This window comes from Pan troglodytes, chromosome 12 (genome assembly GCF_028858775.2).
Source record: "Pan troglodytes isolate AG18354 chromosome 12, NHGRI_mPanTro3-v2.0_pri, whole genome shotgun sequence".
NCBI lineage: Eukaryota > Metazoa > Chordata > Mammalia > Primates > Hominidae > Pan > Pan troglodytes.
The window spans coordinates 45,996,780-46,012,881 of record NC_072410.2 but is presented as its reverse complement, the minus strand read 5'-3'; the positions used below and the strand labels follow the sequence as shown (position 1 = coordinate 46,012,881).

Sequence of the window (16,102 nt, the reverse complement as noted above, 5' to 3'; positions counted from 1 at the left end):
AAAAACTTTTTGTGTATTTTAAATACTATATATCCAAGTCTTGAAAGTATTTACTAGCTGTTTTTTTGTTTTTTTTTTTTTTTCCTGGACTATTGCGATTATAAAGTTTTTTTTTTATATTACCCTATTTTTTACACATGTTCTACATTTCATTAATAATAATCTCATGATAAGGGAGAAAAGTACTTCTAAAAAAATTTCTACTATATTTGCTCCCCAATATCTTATTTAACTGTTTCTGAGGGATCTTGAAAGTTAATGTGGATAAGACTGGCAATTATAGCACTGTAGGAGAAAAATTATGAGAAATATGGGCCATCCACTGCTTACTTGCTATGCCACTGTTTTTCCAACACCAGATCTCTGGGTGTCCTATAGTTCAGTCAAATTCTGGCACTAGCTACCTGGAGTTAGTGCAGACCATACAGGTTAAAGGTTTAGTTCCACAGGACTGCCCCTGCTTCAGATGCCAGATTTAAGTAGGGAACTCAGGCAGCCCACACTTCTGTCTGACTTGGCTTCAAATTTTGGAGTTTCCACACCTCTATTCAGGTTCAGTAATTCACTAGAACCATTCATATAACTCAGGAAAGCACTATGCTTATGATTACATTTTTTCAAGAACACAATGCAGGGAAAGCCAGATGAAAGAGGGGCATAGGTCAAGGTATTGGGGAAAGGGGGTTGGCACACAGAGCTTCCATGCCCTCTCTGGGTGCAGCACCCTTTCAACTTGCTGGTAAGTTGATGTGTTCCCCAACTGGGAAGCTTCTCAAATCTCATTCAAGAGTTTTGTTGAGCAACAATAACCATTGTTTATTGGTGATTAAAGTCAACTTCCAGACTTTCTCCCCTCCTCAGAGATCAACAGGGGAGTGGGGCTGAAAGTGGTGTTATTTTCTGGCAACCAGCCTCTATCCTGAAGCTGTCTAGGGGCCTTGCCAAGAGTTGCCTCATTCACATAACAAAATTACTCAGAAAAATCCAAACTTTTCTGAAGTTATGTGCTAGAAATCAAGCAAAGACCGAATACACAGTTCATTTTTTTTTATTATACCACATCCACAGTTAAAATCTGTTCAGTATTTGGTGAAAGATAAATTTCTAGTCATTTCTAGTGACAAAACAAGAAAGATCTTAGTGGAAAAAGGAATTTCAAAACATTTTCTGTTGCTTGGAAGTCAATCAATAAAATGTGTTTCAATCTCAAATGTAAACATTTGTAAAGCTGTCCTTCCTAAATGCTAATCTACCAGTCAATCACCATGAAATCTTCAGCACAGCAAGCACAATTTGTCATGGATACCATGGAAAATCATTTTTCTCTTATTAAGACATGTACCATTTCACCAACTAACTAACAGTTGCTAGACCATTATGGGTTACTACAGTCATTGAATTCCGTCTTTTTTGTCTCTGTGAACCAAAAATGTCCAGTGAAACAGTCTGGTCCTCACTGTGGCCGGGAGTTTCTATAATAATTTCTGTGTCTTCGTCATTTTGGCCTGTCTTCGCCTAGAAAAATTCTTTAAACTCATTCAATGAGTTGATGCTTAAATACTTAGATATTGTTTGCATAATTATAAGAGGGAGTAGTTGAGTAGTTGAAATGCTGCCATCACTGGCTGTGTTAGTCTAGTACACTCTAAGATTTTATATAATATTTTTGGGATCACAACCTAATTGTGATCAACATGGATATGGGCATGTGGTATGTACATTTTGGGAGTTCCCTATAGGTTTGCAGAACTATATAAAATTGTGGGGAGTTACTTGCCATATATTTTAGAAGGCAAATTTTAGGGACACTTTACTATGCAACAAGCTTTATGCATAAAACTCTTCAATGCTTTACAATTTAGGTGGAGAACCAAGACTTACAAAGAAATAATGCTAAATAATATAGAATCAATAAAAATGTAAGACAATAATAAAAGATATTGATGAGTTGTTATCTGATTAACTTCCAGATCAAAACAAATAAATCACAGGAGTTTAGAAGAAGAAAATTACATTCAGTGTGACTCTGTTTTCATACTCAGAATCTCAATTTAAATAAAGGAACAGAAAAGACTATTGCTGATTTGTGATTCAATCTAAAAAATTGTGGGAGAAGTCATGTCTCTAGGAAATGTTTCCAGATTTACAATATCCAAATGTATCTGTCTCATCACCACCACCACAATTTCTTGCAAAAGATATTTACAAACCATTCATAATTCTAGCTTCAAAGGGTAACTATTTGCTACTAAATTAAAGCCAATTTAAGCATTTGCCATGTATAACTCAGAGTGTTATATTTCATTATTTGCTTTTTGACACCTTGAAGAAATCAAATTAATATTTGGGTTCATGTTTCAAATTTTTTTGACGTGTTTTTACTGTTCTCTGTTAAAACAAAAAAGATGGAAATTTAAGCGTTATAAAAGCCTGACAATATATTTTTACAAAGAAAATACACTTGAAAAGGAAAATTACTTTATCTATGCAGTAGCTAGACAACATTTTCCATATTTCTACACAGAGTAGGATAAAATTACATTTAACCAGCAAGAGTTGGATCCTCGGGGATCCAACAGCACTAATTGTAAAGAAGTAATGATTTCAAATAGCTAGTTCATTAGCTTACATGTAGGCAATTTACCTTGCTCTTTGAAATAAGAAATAGGACCTTGAGAACAGACATATACAAATTAAAGACATACTCCAGGCAAAGTAATTTATCTTACTTTTGATGATACATTATTAAACAACTTCTGTGATTGCTCTGGGGATAATTTCTAGTGCCAAGCAAGGGTACCTCTGTCCTGCCCTTTTTGATATACTCATTTTAAGAAGATAGATTCCAAAAGGCTAAGATATTCTTTGAAAAGGTAACATTGAAAATGGAGAAATACGACAAAGGGCTTGAAAAGAACCGGGCAATAAAATTCTGAAAAATAAACGTGACAGTGGGATGAGTAAGAACAATCAAGAGATTTTGAGGGTAGCAAATTAAAAAAAGAATTGTTATAAAAAAAAACAAAAGAGTAATTAAAAATACCGTATCAGTGGATGTTGCAAAAGATTTTCTGCTTGACCACACTTTAGTTAAGCTCTAAACTTTATCCTAGGCCCATATGTATACTTCCTTGTAAAATCCAGTAATAGCAAGGAACCCTGCTAAGTCAGTTTAGCAAGAACCTCCTATTCTCAATATCTGATCCCCCAGTATCTCAGATAGCTGATCAGGTTTCTCATCCTCCACCATCCCCCAGGTGTTGTCTAATCACCCTGGCCTGTCTTCAACAAGAATCTTGGTAGGTTGGTTTACCCAGAATCTCCTTTACCTCTGATGTTTCCTCTTAGTAATTTTCCATCCACTGGCCCCAGACTTGCTCTTTGGCTACAAATTTCCACTTGATTATGCTGTACTCAGAGTTCAGCCCAATCTATTTCCCCCACTGCAAAATCCCATTGTCTTGGTCCCTATGCCTATCTTGATGGTTATGAATAAAAGTCTTCTTTGTTATGCTTACTTGAATAATTTTTTCACTATGCAAATATGTAAGATGTTTCTCACTGGATACTAAAGTAACTGGTTAACAACATTTCAGGGTCACAGAGACATCTTTGTATTTACTTCATAAATTAATTATTTTGGGTGGATATTTTGGTATTGGTATTAGTCGTAGTAAGCTATGCTTTGTAGCAGTAACAAAATCCCTGAAATCTGTTTTTGCACAATACTCTAATTTCCAGGATTGTTGAATGTATTTAGGTGGCTGTATCTGGAACCTTTTACTTAACAATAACTCAGGGAGCCAGGATCTTTTCACCAGCTACATGGACAAGAAAAAAAGAGAATGGAGAATTCCCACCTACCTATTCTTAACTGCCACAGGTTGCAAACAACAAATCACTTCCACTAATTTTTATACTCCCAAGAACCCAATCACGTGGCTCAAATCTAACCATCAGGGATACTGAGAATGGTAGTTTTCCTGTGTTCTACGGGGAAAGAAAATGATCTGGTAAGGCATGGCATAGTCTCTACCACTTACTCTTGGGCACATATGAACAGTAAACTGAGTTATCAAAGGCTTTTAAAATATCTGTATTTGAAAAGGAAAACTATGTCATCCAAGTAGCAGCTAGTCAACACTTCCCAAATTTCTCTACAGAGAATGAGATAAAGTTGTGTGTGTGTGTGTGTGTGTGTGTATTTTTACAAATTTAGTTGATAAAGCTTTACAAATTTGTAAAAGAAGTCTTCCATGGGCCATGCATATGTTCATTCATTTGTTCTACTTATTAGGAGAAAGAAGACCTGAATTATAAGTTGTGACATGTGAGAATAAAGGGGGAAGCAGATGAAAATCATTCTTCTGGAAGGAGAAAAATATTGATTGTGTAATAGACCATTAAAAAATGGCCATTATCAAGTGTTCTTGGCATAGAATTGATATTAAATATTTGTCGGATAATTTTTGGGCCCAAAGAGGGGACAAGAATTCTTAGAACCTGCAAGCAATGTTTATTCTGTGTGGGTATTTTTGTTTGTTTGTTTGTTTTTTGGTTTGGATGTTGAGTTTAATGACACCTCATATGCACCAAGAGGATATAAAAAGGTTTCTTATTAACATGAAGAATCTTTCTGTGGAGAATAGGGCAGGCTCCCAAGCTGGTCTAAAAATGGTCTTGAGAGCGAGGAAAAAGGCTTGGGATTTATGGTGCTTACAAGCTGGGGCTGGAGTGTAGGTTCCTATGTATAGCCTGAGGCTTGCATGGTTTGAACTTCCCACTGACACCAAAAAAGAGCACTTAGGCTTTCCTATCAACTTACCTAGACACTGGGCAGAAGGGGAGTGGTGAAGAGTGCAGCATGAAAGATGTCAGATGCCAAACATCAAAATGGAGTCAGAGTTTATGACAGTTTTTCTCAATCTGATCCAGTTTATTTCAGTCTCATTATATAAACAACACAGTTAATCTTATTTTTCAAAGAAATTTATGTGTGTATGGGGGGATTGTGAATATTAATAAGAAATTGGACAATTTAACTTTCAAGATCTAAGAAGATTCTTTACACAAGCTTTGAGATTTGTTACACACATAGATATTTAATATCAAAAAAGTAAAAATCATGCACTACTCAAATAATCATTCTCTTACTGTCAGGCAAAGTCCTTGACCGCCCTTGGTGTAAGAAATCTCCATGGAATAAAAGTTGGAATGTATGCTGAAGTTAAAAAACTAAAAAATGCTATTCAAAAACGGTATCCTCACAGTAATTTTATTTCTTTTTATTTTTATTTATTTATTTTTTGAGACCGAGTTTCGCTCTGTTGCCCAGGCTGGAGTGCAGTGGCACGATCTGGGCTCACTGCAACCTCTGCCTCCTGGGTTCAAGCAATTCTCCTGCCTCAACCTCCCAAGCAGCTGGGATTACAAGCCTGCACCACTATGCCCAGCTAATTTGTGTATTTTTAGCAGACACGGGGTTTCACCATGTTGGCTGGAACTCCTGATCTTGAACCCCTGACCTCAGGTGATCCACCCACTTTGGCCTTCGAAAGTGTTGGGATTACAGGCCTGAGCCACTGCCCCCGGCCCTGACAGTAATTTTAAACACGAAAATTATAACATGGATTTGTTTTATTCATTTCTTTCTTTCTTTTTTTTTTTTTTTTTTTGAGACGGAGTTTTGCTCTTGTTGCCCAGGCTAGAGTGTAATGGCGTGATCTCGGCTCACTGCAACTTACACTTCCTGGGTTCATGCGATTCTCCTGCCTCAACCTCTAGAGTAGCTGGGATTACAGGCATGCGGCACCACGCCCAGCTAATTTTGTATTTTTAGTAGAGACAGGGTTTCACCATGTTGGTCAGGCTGATCTCGAACTCCCGACCTCAGGTGATCCAGCTGCCTGAACCTCCCAAAGTGCTGAGATTACAGGCATGAGCCACTGTGCCCAGCCTCATTTTCTATTTAAAAAATTTCATTATAAGAACACAATATGAGGCTATAAGTAGACGCTCTTAGATTTCTAAGTGTACAATACAGTATTGTTATATATAGGCGCAATATAGCAAACTTCTAAAAATTTTTCATCTTGCATAGGTGAAATTTTATACCTGCTGATTAACAATTCTCCATTCTCCCTTCCTTCAGCCCCTGGAAATCACAATTTTATTCTTTTTATTACATACCTAATGTATGTCGGGCTCCAGAGTCTCGGCAAGTTGGAAAGCCCTTAAGTAGTTGATAGGCAATTTAAAACAAGAACAGCATAAGCTCTCCAGTCATTCAATGTTTAATTTAGGGACTGGAAAATTTCAAAAATAATATGTATTTCATTTTACCTCTCCTGTCTGCCATACCTGCATAACAAATTAGAAATTGGCAGACAGTTGATAAGGAGAAAATGAACTCCAGGATGTGCTTCTCATCTCAGGTACGAAGAGTCATCACAGTTTGGGGCTCAGGGGATATGTGTTATCTCCCACAGAATGGAAAAAACGTTCAGAATCATAAGATCTTATAGTTGCAATGAATCAGCTAGGCACGGTGGTATGCACCTGTGGTCCCAGCTACTGGGGAGGCTGAGGCAGGAAGATCGCTTGAGCTCAGGAGTTCAAGGCTATAGTAGCTATAGTCAGGCCTGCAAATATCACTTTACTCCAGCCTGGGCCACATAGTGAGACTCTATCTCAAAAGAGGAAAAAAGGAATCAAAATGTCACTTTGTTCAAAATTCTAACTAATGCAGACCACTTTGTACACTATCCCTGCAGTTGGTCATCAGATATCCAACATTAATATTTCCAGTAACAAGTTTTCACTACTTGCAAGACAGTCATTTTGTTACTTGTCAAAGCAGAAAAATTTTCTCTTTCCTTAGCTTCAATGGAATCTCATTCTTATTATCAAGCTATTTCTCTGGGTAATCTTTCTGATTCTTCTTTGATGGTACTGCAAACCCAGAAAATTAGAAACAGTTCTCACTTAATTTAGAAAGTTTATTTTGCCAAGGTTAACACAGCCTCAGAAAGTACTGGTGACATGTGCCCAAGGTGTTCGGGACACAGCTTGGTTTTATACATTTTAGAGAGACATAAGACATTAATCAATATATGTAACAAGTACATTGGTTCTTTCCAGAAAGGTGGGGACAACTTAAAGCAGGGAGGGGGCTTCCAGGTCACGGGTAGGTAAGAGACAAATGGTTGCATTCTTTTGAGATTCTTTTGATATTCTGAATCAGAATATGCATCTAAGTGAGCAGAAGGATGACTTTGAATAGAATAGAAGGCAGGTTTGCTCTGAGCAGTTTTCAGCTTGAATTTTCCTTTTAGTTTAGTGATTCTGAGGGCCCAAGATATTTTCCTTTCACAGTACTTTTACAGTTATCCAGGGTTATGATATGGTCCTCCTTCCCTTCTGAATCTACACACCCTCCATAATTCATTTCTCTGATTCTTAGGATTCAGCTTCAAATTCTAACATATACAGAACCATCATTTTTTTTTCTGAGTTTCAGATCTGCATATCTCCCTGGCCACTGAATGGTACCATTTGAAAGTTTTTAAGCCTTTAAAACTCAATATGTCTAAAAAGGCATTTGTTGTGTTATACCACATACAAGGTTGTCCTGCCTGTGGCTGCTTTCTCAGAGAATAATATCAACAGGTCAAGGCAGATATATGGGCGCTTTCCTTAGTAACTCCTGCCCATTTTCTCTATCATTGCCTGCTTCCAACAGCCAAGACCTACCATTTCTACTTTCTAAATAACTCTCACATTAAGTGTTAAGAAGCCATAGTGCATAGGTGCTAAGGGTTCTTCTCTCTTGAGGAGACTTCCTGGCTTTGAATCATGGTTCTATCACTTACTACCTTAACCTCTCCTTGGTTGCAACCTCATTGTAAAACGGGGCCCATGAAACATACTTAATTTAAAACGGTTTTTGTGGGTTATTAAAATCAAATTCTTGGAACAGTGCATGGTAGATGATAAGCACTTTATGAATCTTAATTATCCTTTTAATTTTGTTCTTCTGTCAATTCCCATTGGAATCTTTCTAGATAATGTCTTCATCCTTTCTCAAGTGCTATCTTACAATAACTTCTCTAAAAGTTACTGGTATTCAAAGTTCTGGTCTGGCTCCTTCCATCCAGTCCTCATACAAAAGTCAAAATAGGTTTATTGAATCAGTAAGAACCACTATGACCCCGCCCCCCTCCCCCATGGTTGCTAGTAGTATAAATTCTAGACTCCTAAAGTTCAAGCCCAAGCTCCTTAATATAGTTGCCCCTGTGTTGTATTATCTATCCTCTAATTACCTTTTCCACTTCATTTTGGACCACCTCTTCCCTTGCTTACTGTATTCCAGTTCTTTGAATCATTCATGTTCTTTCTTATCTCTGGGTTGACTATTGCCCTTGGAATACTCTTTCTACCCTATCAACCCTCCATGCAGTACTTCCACTCTTTCCAATTATGCTACTCTAGTATGTTTCAATTTTACCCCGTTCTTCCTTATTGTAGCATCTTTGGTATGCAGTATAATTGATAATTTTCTAGTCTGTAAAATATCCCAGGAGATACTGTAATCTCTAATAGGACAAAGATGAGTGGCTGGTACATGGTAATGCTTAATAAGCACTAGCCTAATGAATGAATACATTTTAACTAAAAGCTGCCAGCCAATTTTTTTTTTTGCATTTGGAAAAGGGAAAAAGCATACTCTCACTATCTATGTTTTAGTCACCTCAATCTCTGAAGACAGAAATGTTTTGCCCCAACTGAATCTTTTATTTTGTCTAAAATTTTCCAGTTTATTCACGAATTCTGTTATGACTTCCAACATCTTAATATGCTACTACTCAACAAACTCTGGGCAAATTTCATAGCTAACAAACACTATGTCCCAGTCTTAGTCAAACCATGATAAAATACTGAGCATTCTGATCCTCTGCTTATATAGGAATTGGTGTTCTATGCATTGTTTACATAACATACTCTGGTCACAAGCTCTGAACGCTTCCAGAATCTTGCATTAGTAAATGTTAGAACTTTCCATGGACACTAAAAGTTCCCATTTATCTTTCTTAGGTGACCCTTCATCAGATATACAGTGTGTTCCTAAATGTATTTTGGGGAAAACTAACTCTGCAGGTTCCCAATAGCATTCATTTAAATGAAGAATATTCCACAATCCAATAAAATTGGGAAATGCTGAATTAAAATAGCGTCTTTACTACAGAAATTCACAAAGCTTTGAATATATTAATGAGTACTGAGAATATCTGGGCTGGTGGATAAAATATGAAGCTTTCCCCTTAGCTTGACTTGACCTTAGATCCCTTTTTGTGCAAAGTACATTTTGGGACTAGTGAAAAACCAGCTTGGGAAATGCTTTTTCTAAGCAATAGATCTACTTGAAAACATTGAAATTCTGTATAAAATTTTGTTAATTAAAATATTCTATGACCTTACTAAGAAATATTTTAATACTCTATGTGTCTAAAACAGAAAAGCAAACCATATAGTCTTTCCTTATAAACACATTTGGAGTTCAGACCTACTCATAATTCCAGCTAATCTTTCCTTCAAGCATTCATTTGCTAGAATAACCTGGCTATTTTTATTATGTACTTTTTCTTCTTAAAATCAGTTGGCTCATTCTCATAGATATGTTGCAGCTGTTTGTGTGTATGTGTTTATGCATTCCTGCCTGCTATAGACAGAATTGTGTCTCCCTAAAATTCATGTGTTAAAGATCCTCACTTCCAAAGTGACTGTATTTGGATATAAGGTCTAGAAGGGGGCAATTACAGTTAAGTGAAGTCATAAGAGTGAAGAATTGATTTGATGGGATTAATTTCCTTGTAAGTGGAGATATCAAAGAGCTTGCACTCTCTCTCTACCGTATAAGGACACAGAGAAAAGGGGAGCTGTCTGCAAACAAGGAAGAAGGCCCTTTCAGATACTGAAGCCTCCTAGGAGCTTGATCTTGAATTTTACAGCCTCCAAACTGTAAGGAAAATATATTTCTAAATATATTTCTGTTGTTTAAGATTATGGCATTTTGTTATGAAAGTCAGAGTAGACTAATATAACTATCTAATTAATCCTGACATCAGTTATCCTCAGTTGTATTTCCTCCATTAACTAAAATCAAGTGAATATCCCCCAAAAGAGTTATAGCCAAACTCAAGAATTTGGATGTTTTGATTCCAGGGATTTGTTATTACATAGTTCTTCCATTATTTTCAGTAGAATAGCTTTCTTAACTAGTACAAAATCTCAGCTCATATCTGACCTCATTTTTATTCTTATGTCATTTTGAAAAGGAAACAATAATGAGTACAGTAAGTCTAAAATTTATTCTAAAACCATAATCAATTTCCTGGCTTCTATAAGGAAATAACTTTGATAGGATGAGCCAAGGTTCGTGTTGGTCTTTCTTTCTTCCCTTCCGGCAAGCATTACTATCACCTGTCTGAGGGGCACCTCTGGCCCAGAAAACAGATGAATGATTGACATCATCTAAGCCCAGTGACTTACCAGGAACTTGTTAACTCAGATAATAAAGGCTCTCCACATTTTCATGCACTTTTTGGTGGTTTATTTTGATTTTAAAATGCCTTACACTTTAGAAACAGTGAGTCTAATCCCCGATGGAATAGGAATGTTGTCTATGGAGAGATCTACTTCTCATTCATGATATCAAATTTTCATCATTTTAATTATTCATTTTCATTTAATCCAGGTATATTTGACATTTGCTTTATTGTTAGAGAGATTAAAATATATTGTCTTTGATTTTAAAAAATCTACATGCATCTCAGAAATAGGTGTACACTGTGTCATTTGTAAATGTAGAAATAGTTATCTGCAAAGGTACATGCTTTTCTTGATGGTCAAAGAAATAACATTCTTTAAATTAACATTTCCCAAGTGAGTTCTATAGAAAATTAGTTCTGCAGGATTTTTTTTGGATATTAAATTAAGGAAGGATACTGTAGTTTAATATGTTTAGAAAACTCCAGGTTAAACAAAGTTAAATGGGTTTCTTGACTGCAGTATGTCTGATATTGTTTAAATGTTAAATTGCCTTGTGAGTTTCCAAGGGGAGCATATCATATGCAATATTTTCTGAATTTAATTTGATCATATAAACCTCTTTTGTTGTTGTTGTTACTGCTACTGATGTTTATTTTTCGCTTCTTTGCTTTCACAGAGAGCATCATCTGTTAGTGTTACACAGCATATTTTAGAAAATGCTCTTTATGTAAAGATACGAGCCTTTCATATTGCATGAACATATAAAACTACTATGTGCTTTAAATTAATTCTTATTTTAAAGATTAATTTAACATTAAATTCTAAGTAAATATTAAATGCAAATTTTAAGTCTTCATACAGAGTCCTCAACCTAAAGAGATATAAGTATCTACACTCTATGGCAGTGGTTCTTAAAATGTAGTGCACGTACAGCAGCCTCAGCATCATCTGGGGACTTAGAAAGACATTCTCAGACCCCATATCAGACCTGGATCAGACATGCTGGGGTTAGGCCCTCCAATCTGTGAGTAGAGGTACAATAAGATGCGAAGTTAAACCACAGTTACACCTAAACATATACCAATCAGTCCTCTGTTCGAAGCTATTTCTTTATTGCATCTTGCAATAAGTAAAGCAAACTCAGCACTACGAAGAATATTTATGAAAAAAGTTAATCAGAATGTTTGGATAGTTGATTGTTCCAATCTGTATTCTGTCACATTCACAATTGCTTTTAGGCATGATTTTAATGCCCTTGCTCTATAAATACTCCATGAGACTCCTCAACTTTGAAATTACAACCTGCATAGCCTTCAGAAATTCAATAAGCATTATAGTGTAAAATCAAATTACTAATTAGGATAGTCTTGAAATAAAGCATAACTTTCTTTGAGAGGGCTCTTTAACATTTCAACATAAAAAATAAGTACAATCAACATAATTCTTGACTTCTAGAAGAAAGTGAAAAAATCTATATATTATCTAGGGTCACAATTCACAATTACACTCTTCCATGTTAAGGAAGAAGGACTCTGGGGCAATCGGTTTGCATAGCAAAGCATGATAATTAACAAAAAAAGGGATGAAAGTGCCCTCCATAGGCAAGTTTGTTCCCTATCATTTTTAGGCCCAGAAGACAATTTATCCTGAGTGTTGACTAATAGAAGCCTTTCATCCTCCTTGGTTACACCAGGGTTGCAGCATAAAAATAATTGACTTTTGGGCTTAAGTGATGAATAATCCTATTTTCTTCCTAACCCCTTTGTTGAAATATCACTATATACATATATTTGTATATATAATAAATATATATACTATTTATTTGTGTATGTGTATATAAATAGCATATATATACACACACACACACACTGTTTTATCTGAAAACTTGCTTGACCCTTCATACAGTATAAAGCCTGAATTTTTCAACTGAGGACTTTTCCAAGCCTACTAAAGTAAATTTGGTTTGAGTTTTTGTTTGTTTCTTTGTTTTAATCATAGATTTCTGGAGCTCAGTGTAAACTGTTCTGGCATATGTAAATTACATTTTAAATAAGTTCTTCGAAAGTTTTCATATAAATAGGACACAACTTTTTTATAATACTATCTGTTTTGCTAGTAGTTCACTTATTTCATATTAACCTTGAGGCAACTGTTGGCCAAATATGGCAGTTTTAAATAACATGAAGAGTCTTATGTATTTATGACTTTTTTGATTATAAGAAACAGAATTAAAACTAGAGCTGACATCAGCCAAATTTGATCGAGATTTTTCACGTGTGACCTCTCATAAATCAATTCTGGAAGGGGTGGTGTGGTGGATATGGTATATGGGGGACATTGGATAGATAGAGAAGATGAGAAGGATTAAGAGAATCCTTGTAGTTCAGAAAGACCCCCACCAAAAAATCCTTGTAATTTGGGAAGACATATTCCAAATGTATTGAATAGTTTCTGAAAACAAAATCACAATGCCAAAGAATTATCTTTAATTTTTAAACTTATAGTAAATTGATTCTACTTGAATGGTTAAGAAAACACATGTAGCCGGGCGCGGTGGCTCAAGCCTGTAATCCCAGCACTTTGGGAGGCCAAGGCGGGCGGATCACAAGGTCAGGAGATCGAGACCATCCTGGCTAACACGGTGAAACCACGTCTCTACTAAAAATACACAAACTTAGCCGGGCATGGTGGCGGGCGCCTGTAGTCCCAGCTACTCGGGAGGCTGAGGCAGGAGAATGGCGTGAACCCGGGAGGCGGAGCTTGCAATGAGCCGACATTGCGCCACTGCACTCCAGCCTGGGCGACAGAGCGAGACTCCGTTTCAAAAAAAAAAAAAAAAGAAAAGAAAAAGAAAAAAAGAAAACACATGTAACCCAGAATATAATATTAAGAGGAAAGATAACAGAATTCAACAGCAATAGCCCTGTGTTCCAACATGAAAAAAACTTCCCTCAATTGAATTTTGCTTTAATGTGACATACTATTTGTATCATTTGGGATAGAATTTAACTTCAAGCTTTGTTTAAAGTGGTAGTAAAACAGAACTTCTTTGAGGGAGAAAAAACAAAACATGTTCAGTTAGTTTGCTGTGATGTGATGGTATTTACAAGGCTCTTTTATTAATTCAGCAGAATTTGGAATTAAATGGATGGCAGCTATTAACTTGGTTCTGGAACACTCAGCAGGGCCACTATAAGTAAGCATGCCTTAAAACATGAAACTTGTCCAAATAAAGGGTGACATAAATTTTGTAGTATAATTTAGTTTTAAAAATAAAACTAGGCAAATTACACCAGTGGACACATCAGGAGAATGTCCACAGTTAGAGAATTGCTAAGATGTAGCATTACAACATGAAAGAAGTTGAGAGAAAATGTCTCAACTGATGTGCACGCAGTGATCTCCTTTGTTAAAAAAAAAATGGGTGATGCTATCCATCTTCCTAGTTAGTAACCAATTTCCACACAGTTCTTTCACTTCTATAAGGTCTGACAACCTCTAACCCTTCCATGGATACTTACTTTTTCTCATATTATTATGTAATTTTATTAGAGTAAGGTCACATAGCTCTGAAAATAATTGTGAAATGTATTGGGGCATGTATTAGTCCATTCTCATGCTGCTAATAAAGGCATACCCAAGACTGTGTAATTTATAAAGAAAAGAATTTTAATTGACTCACAGTTCAGCATGGCTGGGGAGGCCTCAGGAAACTTACAATCATGGCAGAAAGGGAAGCAAACACGTCCTTCTTCACATGGCTGGAGCAAGGAGAAGTATGAGAACTGAGCTAAGGGGGAAGCCCCTTATAAAACCATCAGACCTTGTGAGAACTTACTCCCTGTCACCAGAACAGCACAGGGGTAACCACCCCCATGATTCAGTTACCTCCCACTGGGTCCCTCCCACAACATGTGGGGATTATGGGAACTACAATTAAAGATGAGATTTGGGTAAGGACACAGACAAACCATACCAGGCATAAACCACATCTCATATTCCTTTTCTACACTTCACAGGGCCTTCCTATCTGACCATGGAACACACAGAAAACACTTGATAGATACCAACTGATTCTTATTGAAGTACCCTGATATAGACTAGAAGCATTCCACAATATACAGATAAAGCACTCAGCATTAGGTGGGCTGTGGTATACCAACCACAAAATAATATATTTATTTTTCAATATTTTTTCTTTTATTGATAAAAACTACACAAAAGCTAATTGATAATTAATTTAAAAAGCAATGTTACACATTATCTTGTGTTTAGAAATTTGTCAGCTTGGCAGTTTCATTCATTGAGCCCATGGTCATATCTCTCTTATAGCCTTAGTCCACATGAGAATGATTCTTCTGGTCTTCTCATTCGGAGATCTTCATGGCTCTCTCAGACATCCTACACAGTGAGGGCTGCCAATGGGACAAAACAAAATTCATTCTATCATGTACCATATATGGCATTTGTCTTGAAGGGTCATTCACCCAGACTTATTGGGTTTTCCAGTAGTTTTGTCAAACTCCGTGGTCCGTGGTAAAGCACATTTTCTTTTGGTACAACATAAGCTTTAATGCTCATGTTTTGTATTAGAAACTTGACCAGGAAAGAAAAAAATTAAAACAAACAAAACAAGAACAAACAGCAGTTTTAAAGAAAAAATAAATGAAAGCAATTTAAATAAAATCTGTGAGAGTTACACACACCTAAAGAGGAAAACGGTTGTTTCCCTAGCTTCCCACCCACCCCTGTTTATTTGCTCCCCTGTGGTTCTCCAGCCCAGGAACCATGCAGTGTAGAAAAATCAAATATACAAACAAACCTATATGTAGCTAGGGTGAAATCTATTTTTATAAGAACTTGACACTCTTACTATTTACATCCGGGAGGCTTTTTGTTTGTTTTATGTTTTAAAGCAAAGAAAGTTCTGCAGTCCTCCCGGTAATGCTGCAGGTGCATTCGCTGCCCTCTTCAAGCAGTTTTTTTTTTTTCTTTTTATTTTCTCTATGCCATAAATGTTTTAACAGGAACGATGAGCTTGCTCGATTGCGCGATTGTGGACACCCATTCTCCTTTAAGATGAAGGCCCTCCCTCCCCCCATGGAGCTCCCCAGTGAGGAGTTGGCTTCAGCATTAGTTTGCAATTCTCTCAAGGTAGATGGCCGGTGCTGCCGACCTGGCGATGGTGGCGATGAAGCTGTGGTCTCGGCCCAGCTCCAGGCCAGGGCTTTCGTCCTGCTCTGGAGACACTGTCTCATAGCCCTTGGTGACATGGAGTGGCTGGTGGGCCTGGCAGTACCCGATCACAGGCTGGTCATAGCTGTAATATGGCAAGGGCTTCATGTGGTGTGGCATCTGGATATGAGAAATAGAAAGATGGGTTGATTATAAAATTGCTTTGGAAAGATAGGACAGCACTCATCAGGTTGTATTTTTGTTCTCTTTCATGCTGTTTCAAGTCATCAGCTACAAATTCAACTACAAATAAACATTAACAAAATGATGATTACTATTTAACTCAATATTGTTTTGTCAGCATATTATGTGTATAGAC

At 36.6% G+C, this 16,102-nt stretch overlaps 2 protein-coding genes across 3 annotated transcripts in view; one reads left to right on the top strand and one right to left on the bottom strand.

The window, feature by feature from the left end:
• LOC129143146 (uncharacterized) overlaps positions 1-16,102 on the top strand; it is a 676,792-nt gene that overhangs the window by 554,445 nt on the left and 106,245 nt on the right. The gene's annotated exons all lie outside the window — the stretch shown is intronic.
• Positions 1,033-16,102, bottom strand: part of LRRTM4 (leucine rich repeat transmembrane neuronal 4) — a 794,625-nt gene continuing 779,555 nt past the window's right edge. For both annotated transcript variants that reach the window (XM_009442732.5, XM_001163369.7), the window contains one exon: positions 1,033-15,903. In XM_009442732.5, the coding sequence (XP_009441007.2) occupies positions 15,682-15,903 (222 nt within the window). In that variant the 3' untranslated portion in view covers positions 1,033-15,681. The remainder of the gene's footprint in view (positions 15,904-16,102) is intronic.